Source organism: Macrobrachium rosenbergii, chromosome 40, assembly GCF_040412425.1.
Source record: "Macrobrachium rosenbergii isolate ZJJX-2024 chromosome 40, ASM4041242v1, whole genome shotgun sequence".
Classification (NCBI taxonomy): domain Eukaryota; kingdom Metazoa; phylum Arthropoda; class Malacostraca; order Decapoda; family Palaemonidae; genus Macrobrachium; species Macrobrachium rosenbergii.
This window is the reverse complement of record NC_089780.1, coordinates 4,174,996-4,189,512: the sequence shown is the minus strand read 5'-3', so window position 1 is coordinate 4,189,512 and position 14,517 is coordinate 4,174,996. Positions and strand designations below refer to the sequence as shown.

At 41.7% G+C, this 14,517-nt stretch overlaps 1 protein-coding gene across 2 annotated transcripts in view; it reads left to right on the top strand.

Moving 5' to 3' along the window:
- The window catches only part of Samtor (S-adenosylmethionine sensor upstream of TORC1), an 82,995-nt gene extending 69,030 nt beyond the window's left edge, over positions 1 to 13,965 (top strand). For both annotated transcript variants that reach the window (XM_067082936.1, XM_067082935.1), the window contains one exon: positions 12,763 to 13,965. In XM_067082936.1, coding sequence (XP_066939037.1) covers positions 12,763 to 13,503 — 741 coding nt within the window. In that variant the 3' untranslated portion in view covers positions 13,504 to 13,965. The remainder of the gene's footprint in view (positions 1 to 12,762) is intronic.
- Positions 13,966 to 14,517: the final 552 nt, after the last annotated feature.

Below are 14,517 nucleotides of genomic sequence, written 5' to 3'. Positions count from 1 at the left end.
TTACTGGTCTCTGAACAAGGTGCTTAAACTTCTATCAACCCCTCAATTCAGTGGACCCAATACAACTACAACTCACATGCTTCAAAAGGCGATCTTCTTGATTGCATTAGCATCAGCAGCTCGTATTAGTGAACTGGGCTCTCTTAGACAGGGACAATACATCACACAAACAGCTGACCATCTGTTATTATTGTCCCCTGGCCCATCATTCCTGGTCAAGAATGAGAATCCTTTAAGAAGGAAATCTATTCTGATAAGAAAACTCAATTTAGCAGACAAAACATTATGCCCGGTTCAAGCACTTTAGGTTTACCTATATGTCATGGCAAACATCCCAGAAGGTCCTGTTTTCCTACACCCTAGCACAAATAAACCACTCTCTACAAGGGCATAGAATAATTTTAGTGTCCCTCATTAAAATGGCAAACCCACACTCCTTTCCTAGGTTACATGATATTAGAAGAGTAAATACATCGTTGGCCTTCTTCAGAAATGTACAGGGTGGTCATCAGGGACAGTATTCTTAATGCATTACTGCCACGAGCTCAAACAAATTCGACTACACTGTGTATCAGTAGGTGGTATGGTTAGTCCTGACTCCATAGGCACTATAGCAAAAACCAGGGGTCTTCCTAACAGGTGGGTATGCTGTCTATCGCTGGGGAAGGTGTGTCAATACTGCAACCATACCCAGCATGCTTAAGTAAGTCACTGTAGAACTTCACCCTAAAAACATAACTGTGTGTTTAGTTTCTTGTTCTTTGTTACCAAAACCTGAGGGGTTTTTAGAATAAAGAATGGGGCTTGAAAATTGTGGCTTGACCTCAGACCAGAAATTTTTTTTCTTTGGGGAGTTGGGATTAAAATTTGAGAGTTTAAGCCTTTCATCACCCTGTCAATTTCTTTGTAAAGCTCCTTGAGGATGAAATATGCGACTACACTATAAAAAAAAAAAACAGGTTTAGATGTAGGAAAAACCTATTTTTGGGAGTCGTTGTAGAGTCCTCAAAACCCTCCCATATGTATCAAGGCCACAGGGGCCATTGACTTGGAATTCAAGCTTCCAGAGAAAATGGTGTTTATTAGGAAGTAGTAACAGCTAACTTGATGAAGGGGAATGTTGCCCACAAATGGTCACTGAAAAATCTCTCTCTCTCTCTGTTATTGGCTGAAGGGGTTAGAAGTACATGCATATATATTTTTAAGGGTAAAATGTTTAAGGTGACTTTGAAATGATATTAATAATATATTTTCAAAGATTAATACAGTACAGTAAACCCCGCGTATTCGCATTCTCATGATTCGCGGACTCACGCATTCGCGGGTTTCTCTGTGGAACATATCTAGCCATTATTTGTGGAAAATTCGCCCATTCGTGGTATTTTTCACTGAGAAATATTCACTAATTACTGTATTTTCATATAATTTTCATGAATAAATGCACTTTTTGTGATAAAACTATTAAAATACTCAGGTATAATCATTTTTACAGGGTTTTTCTTGTGTTTAAACTATCAAAATGGGCAGTTCTAAGTGTTTTTAGAGGGGTTTTAAGTATTCGCGGATTTTAGCTATTCGCGGGGGTGTGGTACGCATCCCCTGCGAATATGGGGGGTTCACTGTAATAGGATAATAGTTGAATGTACAGTATATTTGATGCAGGATGCTAGTTTAAAGTATACATTTGGTATTTGAACTTTCACGATAGGCAGTTATAAGTGTTTTTAGAGGGGGGTGTTGACCATTCATGGATTTTAACTATTTGCGGGGGGTTGTGGTACGCATCCCCCGCGATTACCGGTGTTTACTGTAAATAATTGTCCATAGAAAATATATTTAGTCACGAAAATAACTTGAAAATACAGTAATTAGTGAATATTACCCTACGAAAAAATCTGTGAATGACCGAATTTTCTGTGATTTATTGAAAAATACGTTCCATAGAAAAATCTGCGAATAACTGAAGCCACAAATACTGTATAGCTGAGAGAAATTCAATAATTCCTTAAAGAGGAAACTCAAAGATGTTACTCAACCTCATCTGTGGTGGGTCAAGTTGACATCTATCTTTGGGTCAGGCTCATCTTCCATCTCACCACTACTAAGAGGTGATGGTGGATTGGTGACTGGCCCAAAGAAAAAGTCTGCACTGCTTCACTGAGTTTTTGAAGCTAAGCAATCAGCTGAGGATGTCCCCCTCCCTGATATGTGTCATCCTGAAGTTATATTTACAAAATTTGCATTTTGCTCAGGGGATGTTAAGAAAATTCTTGATAATCTTGATACAGTAGCTGGGGAAGAGAAGAACCTTGTGGTTTCTTTCCTTTGTTTTCAAAAAGGTTTTTTGTGTGGTGTATCCCAAGATTAGTAAATTCTATAGATTTTTATGTCTACATAGAATTTTTTTTTTTTTTTTGATGAGCGCAAGCTTAGTAATACTGTACAGTACCTGTTCCGAAGAGTGGCATATCTGCAGACTGCAGTAACTACAGGCCAATTTCTATTCTCCCTGTGCTCTCTAAAATTGCGTAAAAACTTATTTTTAAGCCACTATGCAAATACATGGAATCCAAAGGATTGTTAGCTAATACTGTAATCAGTATGCATATAAGAAGCAGTTAGGTACTTCCAATGCTGTTTTAGGTATGAAATGCCATTGGCTTGGAAAGCTCAAAAAAGGGTTTGTGTGTAGAGTAATTCAGAAAGATTTTAGCGCTACTTTTGTTTTAGGATTACTTCAAGGTTTCCTTACAAGTAGGCAGCAGTAGGTTGCTGTTGATGGGATCATTTGTGTACCAAGACCTATTGTGTCTGGTGTTCCACAAGTTAGTGTTCTTAGTCTGCTGTTATTTTTAGTGTGTACAAGTGATATGGTTGTTGGCCTGGAAAGCAAGAGTGTTCATTATGCCGATGAAATAACACTTGTGGGTGTAGTAAAGTCTCCGCCCGTGAGAAATGAAGCTGCCCTTAGTCTAAATTGTGACAGTCAGTGGGTTATGAGGTTGAACTCCAGTGAAACGAAAACATTATTGATTAGTTGATCTTGTCCTGATTTTCCATTCCACCTTCCCCTTCAAGTGGATCAGACTCTGCTGAATGAGTCTGAAGCTTTGACTGTACATGGTGTAACTTTTGTTTCACATCTTACGTTTGAGAAACATCTAATGAAAGCATCAGCAGATGGTACAAAGAAGTTAGGTATTGTATGTAAAGTCTCTTATATATATAAAAATGATAAAACCTGTGCAGACTGTTCTAGGTCGTTTGTCCTACCTTTACTAGAATACTCTTCTCCTGTGTGGATGTTTGCGTCTGCCACAAATTTACTTCCCATAGATAGAGTGGTTTGCAGCGGAAGGTTTCTGTTTCCTAACAGTACCGGTTATGACTTGGACCATCAGTGGATGGTCTCCTGTTTGTCAGTTTTTGATAAGTTATATTTTAACTGAGAACTTTCGGTATCGCAATTGATCTTTGATTCTCTTTTCCTGCCAAGAGTGACCAGATCTGCTGAGCAGCATTACCAGTATGTAGTAAATGTGCCATGTTGTTGAACCTCTCAGTTCCAGAGGTATTTTATTCCTCACACCATTGGACTGTGGAAGTCTCCCTGAGGATGTTGTGCATTGTTAACCTCAAAAGTTCAAGCAAAGTTGCAATGCATTACTACCCTAAAACATTCCACCTTATGCTTCAATAATTTATTTATATATTTACTTATCTGTTGATTTATTATTTTATCTTTTTCTGATACCTGATCTCTTCTTTCTTTGTATCGTGTTATCTTCTGAAATTTCTTTCAAATGAATACCATATTTTGGAAGCTTGAACATCAAGTCAATTTCTCCTGTTGGGTTGTTCTATAGGAATAGGGCTTATCTTCTAATTAATGATATTAATAATAGAAATGTTGATTAAAATCCATATAATACAAATATTACAGAAAAGGAAAACCATTTTAATCATCAAAACTAGCTGGTATTGTGCACAGTAACACAGGAATGTTTGCTATAGTAAGATTTACTGATATGGATTTGGAATATAAAATTTAGGCCAAACCAAGTGCTGGGACCTATGAGGTAATTCAGTACAGAAAATAATATTGAAACAATTGTTAGGAGAGTGTGGAAAGTAAGTTGGAAGAAAGAGAGTATGAAAGGGGTTGCAGCTAACGGCAAAAGGGACACTGCAAAGAACCTTAAGTAATGCATAAGGTGCACTAATGGTACTACCCCCTACGGGGCATTTACTGATATGGGAATTGATTTTTTTTATGATACTTGAGTATACTTAAAATTTTAACTAAGCATAATTTATACTTGTCATTCAGAAATTATATAGAGTACAGGAGTTCTGATTTCTGTCTAGCAAAGACAACTTTCCTGTGGGTTTAGGGTAGGCCTGTGAAAACTAACCTTCAGCCCCTAGGATGCAAGGTAAATTTTCTTGACTAAATTCAGGACAAAATAGCATTTGCATGCACAAATTTTTTTTCCTTAATATTCCTTTTTTAAATTTGTGGCTGGGTTTTATGTGCCCAGTGGTCTTATATACAGTACCATCAAATTTGGTGCTCTCTGACAAATTGAAGACAAATACCAAGCTTCAAGGGAGCAAGCCCGTAATAGCCGTCACACTGGAAATCCTTAAAGACCTTGCCAATGATCCTTTATATATGCAGCAGTTTATAGCATGGGTGGTTTCGGTTCAAATACAAGTGTCCTAAGCTTGCTCATGGTAGGCTAGACTAGGCCATGATATCTTTTAGGATAGGTATATTAAAATACAATTTGAACTTAAAACATTTTCGCTTTACAATAGGTTCATCAGAATATAGCCCCATCACAACTTTTGGAAATATGAAAATGTGATGGAGAAATAGTACTGGCTTATCACGAAGATGAAACTTAAGGATTTTGGAAGCAATTATCAAGGGGAGAATTCCTTCTAAAATCCTCAAGTTTCATCTTAAAGATAAGCCATGGTTTAACTGCATGTAAACTTGCCTACCATGAAAACAAGAAGCTTATAATTAATGGAGGAACAATAGATCAGATTTTTTGTGGCATAATTTCATTGAATTTGGAAGTCAAGCTCAGGTGACGTATCAGAGAGCATATAATGACAGTTTGAAGGAGATGGTCTACCCTCGAGTCAATACTCTGAAGTTAATTCAAGCATGCCTCCCCTTGTAGGGGCTGGTGGAACTGCTGTATATTGCCCTAAACAGAAGGAAAAACTTTTTGCTCAAGACATTACAAACAAACAATTTTGTTCATAAGACTTACCTGTCAGATATATATATAGCTGTATTCTCTGTTAGTCCGACAGAATTTCAAAACTTACGACACACGCAGTGGGAGATCAGGTGGTTAGTACCCATTCCCCGCCGCTGGGAGGCGGTATCAGAAACCATTCCCATTTTCTATTCAGATTTTCTCTGTCGCCGGTACTGTCAACACTTGTTTTCAGTACCTCCGTCTTGGATTTCGGATAAAACTTGGTTGTCACTTGAGTATTTGTTTGATTTTTGGTTTTTTGACTTGGACTTGTGGCTAGGCATACGCTATTGTGGATTGTTTTGGATTTGGCTTTGTTTTTTCCTGGGATTAAGATGTCTGAATCTAGTTCTTCTAGTTATCGAGTTTGCCGTGTGCAAGACTGTAAGGTGAGGCTACCGAAAATTTCGGTAGATCCTCACACTGTATGCTCGGGTTGTAGAGGGCATGTTTGTTTGTTGAATGACCGATGCAAGGAGTGTGAATCTTTGTCTGATGCTAGTTGGAGGACTTATGATTCGTATGTGAGAAAGCTAGAGCGAGATAGGATCAGAAGGTCTTCCTCCAGAAGTGGTAGGAGTCATTGTAGTGTGTTTTCACCTGTTAACCCTCCTGTAGACGTAGCTCTTCCTAACCCTGTGGTGTTGCCCCGAACCCCGGGTTGTGTCTGGGATGGTGATGCCCTGGCGGTTATTATGTCTTCCATTCGTACCTTGGAAGCTAATATGCTCGCTCTTCAAAGTGCTGTGAAGTGCAGTGATAGTGTCTGTCCCCTTGTGTTGTGGAGGGGGCGTCAGATCGGCCGTGATAACGCCTCTAGGTCTAGACCTCTGTCGGACTCCCAGGACTCAGGGAGTGGGCAAGTCGAAAGCCACAAGAGGGTTACGCGGACCCCCACCGATCTGGCGTCCCTTCGGCATGTCCTGATGACGCTTCCCAGGCTGCCAAGGATCGTGCTCGGGCACGAATCCTTAAGGATTGCTTCTCTTCCCCCGATTCCTCCTCCCCGCGTCGGGAATGGAAATCTCGGGATTCTCGCCCTTTGAAGAGAAGCTTCAAAGAAGGGGACGCTTCACGTCCCTTTTCTCGTGACGCTCTTTGCTCTTCTCCGGAGGATTTTGACGCCATCCCACCGCAGAAGAGGACCAGGACGTCATCAGACGATGACGCTTTTGAGCGCTCCGTTCGCTCCAGGAAGAAGGCTGTTGCTTCCCCTGTGAGAAGGAAGAAGGCGTCCCCTCGCCCCTCTTCTTCTCACAGGATTAGCCCTTCTCCTGAGGAGGAATCTTCTCCTACTCGTAAGCTGCTCCTAGGCATGCAGAAGCAATTGGCTTCGTTAATGGCCCAGAAGGAGACTGATGCGTGTCGTCGTCGGAAGGATTCCCGGCTGCCGATCAAGAGGTCCAAACCTTCCCCTTCTCCTTCTCCACGTTCGTCGTTGTCTCATGCTTCGCCGCCCTCTAGAAGTCCTGTTGCTCAGTGCTTTACTGGTCTCGGCAGGGATCGCAATTTCCCGCTTTCTGATGCGCTTCATGCTGCCAGGCTTGACGCCCCTCGTTACGACGATCCTCTTGTTTCTCGTCATGACGCTTCTCATGCTGCTAAGCATAACGCTTCTCATGCTGCTCGGCAAGACGCCTCCTTGCTGCTCGACATGACGCCTCCTTGCTGCTCGCCATGACGCCTCCCTGGCTGCTCGGCAAGACGCCTCCCTTGCAGTTCGCAAGACGCCTCCTTGCTGTTCGCACGACGCCTCTTGCTGCGAGGCATGACGCCTCCCGCTGCTCGCTCTCACCAGGACGCTCGCCGGATCGCTCGTCAAGAAGCTCGCCGGGATTCGCCAGGGACGCCGCCGGGACTCGTTTTGACTCTTCTGCCCGAGACTTTCGCGACCCCCTTCGACTTCTTCCCTGGGCAGGCTTCCAAGATTCAGAAGCCCTTTGTGGAGGACCCTCCTCTAGATTGTCCTTTCGAGGAAGAGGTCCCTCAAGAGGTAGAGCCCCTTCTAAGACCAGGGGCAAGAAATGACTCCGTGGACCTTCAGACACCGGTAGGAGCCAGGCTTCTTTCTTTTGCAAGAGCCTGGAGAGAGAGAGGGACGGACAACTGGTCCCTCCAAGTCATCGAAAAGGGATACAAGATCCCATTCCTCGTATTGCCTCCGTTAAGTACGAATCCCATAGATCTGTCGCCATCCTATCAACAGGAGAAGCAGCAGATTCTCTTCGACCTGCTCGAGCAAATGCTCGAGAAGAGAGCTGTGGAGCAGGTCTCAGATTTACAATCCCCGGGCTTTTACAACAGGCTGTTTCTGGTACCGAAGCAGTCAGGGGGATGGAGACCAGTTCTGGACGTCAGCAAGTTGAACCATTTCGTTCTGAAGGAAAAGTTCGTAATGGAGACGTCCCAGTCGGTCATGGGAGCCCTAAGACCAGGCGACTGGATGGTTTCTCTCGATCTCCAGGACGCCTATTTTCACGTCCCTATACATCCTCTATCGAGGAAATACCTGAGATTTGTCCTGCGGGGACAGGTATTCCAGTTCAGGCCCCTCTGCTTCGGGCTCAGCACAGCTCCTATGGTCTTCACGATCTTAATGAGGAATGTTGCGAGATGGCTTCGCCTTGGAGGAATAAGAGTCTCTCTTTATTTGGACGATTGGCTCATTCGAGCCTCACAAATGACGAGGTGTCTGGAGGATCTTCACACGACTTTGACCTTGACGAAGTCCCTAGGACTTCTGGTGAATTTCGAAAAGTCCCATCTGACCCGACTCAGTCCATCGTTTATCTGGGGATTCAGATGGATTCAGTGGCTTTTCGAGCATTTCCGTCTCAAGAAAGACAACTACAGTGTTTAGAAAAAGTTTCAGCCTTCCTGAGGAAAGAAACATGCTCGGTGAGGGAATGGATGAGTCTGCTGGGGACCATTTCATCACTGGAGAAGTTTGTTTCCCTGGGGAGACTGCATCTCAGACCGCTTCAATTCTTCCTTGCAGAGAACTGGCACGACAAGGAGAATCTGGAAGTTTCTCTGAGTATTTCGCCAAAGGTAAAGAATCACCTTCGGTGGTGGCTCGATCCGTCGGTTGGCAGAAGGCCTTTCTCTCAAACTTCAGAACCCCGACCTAGTGTTGTTTTCCGACGCGTCCATCTCGGGGTGGGGAGCAACACTGGGGAGGGAAGAAGTGTCGGGCACCTGGAGAGGGGAACAGGTGTCCTGGCACATAAACCTCAAAGAATTGGGGGCGATTCAGTTGGCCCTTCTTTTCTTCGAGGGACGAGTCACGAACCGAGTTGTCCAGATCAACTCGGACAACACCACGGCCCTTTCATACCTCAAGAAACAGGGAGGAACTCACTCTCGGTCCCTGTTCGCCTTAGCAAAGGACATCCTTCTGTGGGCTCAGGCCCGAAATATTACGATCCTCACGAGGTTTGTTGCAGGCGAGAAACGTCCGTGCGGATCTTCTAAGTCGGCAGCGACAACTGCTCCCGACCGAATGGACCCTACACCAAGAGGTGTGTCAAGGACTGTGGAAGCTTTGGGGACGTCCCTTGGTAGATCTCTTCGCAACTTCCAAGACGAAGAGACTTCCTCTTTACTGCTCCCCTGTTCTCGACCCAGGAGCGCTCTCAGTGGACGCTCTTCTTTGGGATTGGTCGGGGATGGACGTGTATGCCTTTCCCCCGTACAAAATCATCGGAGAAGTCATCAGGAAGTTTGCGTCGTCGGAAGGGACGAGGATGACGTTAATCGCCCCGTTTTGGCCTTCGAGGGAATGGTTCACAGAGGTCATGTCCTTCCTAGTAGACTTTCCGAGATCTCTGCCCATGAGAGTCGATCTACTCAGACAACCCCACTTCGAGAGGTACCACAAAAACCTCCCTGCTCTGTGTCTAACTGCATTCAGACTATCGAGAAGCTGGCCAGAGCGAGAGGTTTTTCTAGACCAGTGGCGAAAGCTATTGCCAGAGCGAGAAGACTCTCTTCCAGTAATTTGTACCAATCGAAGTGGACCGTCTTTAGGAGATGGTGTAGAAAGAAGGGCATTTCCTCTACCACGACCTCTGTGAGCCAGATAGCAGACTTCCTCTTATTTCTGAGGAGTGATGTTAAACTTGCAGTCCCGACTATCAAGGGATATAGAAGTATGCTATCATCTGTTTTTAGGCATAGAAACTTGGATCTGTCTAACAACAAAGACCTTCACGATCTATTCAGATCCTTCGAAACCTCGAAGGTGCCTCGGCTAAGGACTCCTTCTTGGAATTTGGATGTTGTGTTACGGTTCCTGATGTCCAGTTCGTTCGAACCTCTTCGTTCTGCGTCATTGAGGAACATTACTAGAAAGACTATTTTTCTAACCGCTCTAGCAACTGCAAAGAGGGTTAGTGAACTGCAAGCCTTTAGTAGACATATAGGCTTTAAAGGACATAACGCAGTTTGTTCTTTAAGCCCTTCCTTTTTAGCGAAAAATGAGAACCCGTCTAACCCTTGGCCCAAGAGCTTCGAAATCAAGGGTATGGCTGAAATCCTAATTCAAGAGCCAGAGAGAGTCCTTTGCCCTGTTAGGGCTCTCAAAGTCTATTTAGACAAGACGAAGGAAAGTCGAGGTCCCTCAGATAGTTTATGGTGTTCCGTAAAGAGACCGGACTTACCTATGTCGAAGAATGCTCTGGCTTTCTTTCTGAGGGATACGATTAAAGAAGCCCATTCATGCTGTCAAGACACTGATTTTAAACTTCTGAAAGTCAATGCTCACGAGGTGAGGGCGGTTGCGACTTCAGTGGCTTTTCAGAAGAATATGTCACTCAGTAACATTCTGGGTGCCACATTTTGGCGTAGCAACTCTGTGTTCGCCTCACACTACCTGAGAGATGTGAAGACGACATATGAGAACTGCTTCTCGCTAGGACCATACGTTTCATGCAGATACTTTCCTGGGGGCAGGGGATGACACTCATCCTATCCTATAGAAAATGGTTGGATAGTGTTTTTATGGTTGTTGGGTCGACTGCCTGTGGCGGACTTCCCAATCGTTAGCTTTAGTTGCGTTATCCTAACTTACTTAGGCTTGGTCAGGTGGTTGGTTTTACTTCGTTTGCCCTCATTGTATGGTCAATATGGTCTAGTCACATTGTGGTCACGCCCCGTTGACAGATCATCTAGAACTCACCAGCTATACAGGTCACACCCTTGCTGGAGACTCTAGTTAAGCAGAAGCGGACTTGGGTGACAGTAATCACGAAGTCAGCTATGCTAACAGGTAAGGAACCAAAGTATCTTTCACCTACATGTAGTGTGTTTTCCAAAATCCTATTCTGTCTGTACCCACCTCCAATGGTGGTATTCAGCTATATATATATCTGACAGGTAAGTCTCATGAACAAAATGATATTTTAATGATAAAATAAAGTTTGTTCATACTTACCTGGCAGATATATATATTCATAGTGCCCGCCCACCTCCCTCAGGAGACAGTGGCACTAGAAAATCTGAATAGAAAATGGGAATGGTTCCTGATACCCGCCTCCCAGCGGCGGGGATGGGTACTAACCACCTGATCTCCCACTGCGTGTGTCGTAAGTTTTGAAATTCTGTCGGACTAACAGAGAATACAGCTATATATATATCTGCCAGGTAAGTATGAACAAACTTTATTTTATCATTAAAATATCATGATTTGAACCTGTCATGCTTTCCAGAGCCTAAGTTGTGTTCAGCACTTTACTTCTGGGAATTAACAGTTATTGGCATAGACCCTAATGGGATCTTTCCTATCAGTTTTAAAAAGCTACTAATTTCATTGCTCCTAAGATCACTGCTATTTTCAGATTAGATGGACTTGCAAGTTTTCTTTTGTTTGGGGGAAGGGAAATGTTGCTGCATTACCTAAGGGACTAGGTCTGTCCTCATGAATTTCAGGCGTATTGGTTATATTTTCTATTCCCACTCTATATATCTGCATTCCCTTTGGAGCCCTCTGGGGTTTATAATTGGTTGGCTTTGTCTATACGGGTTTTCAGGTGAAGATTTAGAGAAAGAAAGAAGAAAGGAAATAAGAGCTTATGAAATAGGAGTTGTATTGACGTGATCATTTTAAGAACAGTTTTTTATCAATACAGTACTGTTTTAATAGCAGAATCTTGGAGATATCCAGCAATATTTTCCAATGATTCTTGACAGATATAGATGTGTAAATGGCTGGAGATGATTACTGGAGCTGTTGTAATAGCAGAATAGGTAATAGTCCCCCCTGTTGGGGGAGGATTCTAGGCAAATGGAATAACCATAATCTACATCTTAATCCCTCCCCCACCTCATCTTTTCCATCATGACATCCTTATGATATACCTCACGTTTATTTGATCTTATGTCAAGTAAAAGTCTTATAGCCATGTGAGTTCATATCCTTATAAGTGTAGGATCTACACCCAAAGACTACCTTCTTTGTAGGTGCTTTAAATTCTATGCAAACAACCTGTTGGGGGTGTACCCGGTGTTTGCTGTTCTTACCCCTTGTGCCAGTCAGGTCTAAATAGCAGTGTGGACTTGAGATATCAAATCCTCCCCACTTGAATTAATATTTGACTCTTAGTTAGGTTTTTGTTATTTAACAAATATATATATTTTAAGAGCTGAATAGTATGTAAGTTTTTTATAAGAACTTGCCACTTGTTCGTATAGGGCCTCCTACCTGCTCCTCCTTTCAAATTGTCAAAGGCTTATGACACAAAGTATGAGCTGTGTTGTCAGTAAAACCTACCAGACCATATGGTGCATAAGCACTGACCACCTTGTAGAATGGTCTTTTTCTTCCTTTAGAGAAAGCTTCTTTGCAGGAAAGTAAATAGAACCATACTTTTGGGTTTTTATTAACATATTGGTTATGTTACTTTGTTTTGCAGAAAAAAAACTGTATTTCTTAGTAATTTATCAGTTTTAGGTGACAGGTAGCAGAGGTGGTGATTGGAGTAGAGTAGATACTAAGTAGAGGCAACAGATAAAGCCGCAGTCATAAAATTATCTTATCCTTTTCATTGAGATTAGCAGGGTCAAAGGGTGAAATCTTTTTTTAGCATGAGGGTAAACTGAAAGTTTGTTGTATAATTGACTTTAATAAAGTTGAAAGCTTTATAACACCGTAATGTTATGAAAAAATTTACCTGCTTTTGTCTCCAATGAAATCCCCATCATAGAGGATCCCATCTTGCAGTTGTATAAATGATATCATAAAAGGGTCTGGCACACACTTTCATAAGTTTTAAGAAATGTTTATGGAAATGAGGTAGAATAATTCAATTTACCCCCTTTGTAAGAAAAAGTCCAACAGGGTTCATAATTACATTTTGGTGTCCTTTCTACCTAAGGGAATTTTCCCTAGCACTTCAGTTTTATGGGAAATCCTGTAGTATATTAATTAACTTGTACAAGTCTTTGCTTCAGTCAAGTTGTCACCTAACAGTTTTCTCACTTTCAGAGTGTTGCACAATGCGATTTCTTGAACTTACAAGTTACTGTAAGCGACAATAATGATAAAAGTGGCGATGTGGAGGATTATGCAAAGAATTTCCCACAGTTACATCCTGAGAAAGATGAGTCGTCTGTAGATAATGATGAAACCTCAGAAGCCAGAGGACCAGTGAATGATAGTTCAAGGACGAAGTTAAGTGAGTCTCCTCTCTTAGATGAGGTAAAACTAATTTGTGAAGAAAAAATAACTGAAGAAAATAGAAGTGGTTGTAAACCTGAAGAGAGGAAAACTACTAATTGTATTTCATCTCTAGAAAGTAATTCATATGATGTTTTAGTGTTCTCTCTCTTTTTAGAATATATTCCCTCTCCAAAACAGAGATTTCAGTGCTGTCAGAAGGCCTACAGTCTTCTTAGGCCTAATGGTATACTTTGCATCATTACTCCTGACAGTAAACACCAAAATGCTAATGTCCACATATATAAATTGTGGAAAATGTCTTTGGGATTTCTTGGATTTTCAAGAACTAGATACGAAAAACTAACGCACTTCCATGGAATGGTTTTTCGCAAAGGACTTTGTAAAGCAGCTTGGAAACTAGATGCTGAGAGAGAAATTGCTGTTATGCAAAAGACCCAGGTGAAGAGCAAGTTTGCAGCCATAGACTATAAAAATATTAGCTCAGAAATGTATATTCCACAGGATTTTCAGGAGTTTTCAGAAAGCGAAGGGGAAGAAAAGGAATGATAGTGGTTTTAATTTTAATAATGTTTCTTGTAAATACATATGCATTTTTTCTGTTAAGCAAAAGTAGTCACATTTTTAATATTTGCTTGTGTTAGTATCTTATGTGATTATGGGTATGAAAACTTCATTGCACTGTTTGTTGTTTTAATACATACAGTATCTGTGAAGACAAGAGTTTATCACTGTTTATCATCATATGTACTTATGTTGTAAGTCACTATATTTTATTAGTGTGGATTCAGAGGTCTGGTTAAACAAATCATTTATAACTAACTAACTTATTAGTGTGGAATCAATATTTAATACCCCATGATAACTAGATTCATTTTTAAGTGCAGTCCACAACAGGAGAAGGTTGTATACGACAGTAAAACTATGTTTTGCTTGCCAAATTTTCAGAAACTTGGAATGGAAGTTGGGATGTAATGATAAGAAATTGTTATAAAGTATATTTCAAGTTAAGTAATTGGATTTATTGAAAGTGCAATTTATGATGTGTGTAAAATATTTTTGTTTGCAAATGCTAGCCAGTTTGCAAAAGTGGAGTGTAGTTACTGAAGTTAAATGCTAAGACTTGTGTCAGCAACTTCAGTTCTTTACAAAGAACCAAGTTGGTAGTTTCCATTAGGAAGATTCTCTCACTGATCTTGCAAGTATGGATGACTTTTGTGACAATGGCAGAAGTCCAGTAGGACTCTCTCTCTCTCTCTCATTTAGGTCTACTGTATAGTGTGTAGCCAGGGTTACCAACTGTACACCTTAGTCTTACACTGGTGACTCATGGCTTGTTTTCCTTGTATTGTACTTGATGGGTGGTGTAAAGGGAGTGAATTTTACACTGAATTTTTCTTCCATTTAAGTTTGTTGGGTGAATATCCCAAATCTAAGTGTGCATCTATACTGCATGAGGAATGGTTTTAATGGTGCTCTTGGGATTAGTGTAGACTTTCTAAATGCTTGTCTGAAAGCTTGAATCAGTCATTCAGCTGCCTTGTTGGTTGCAATGATGTGGTT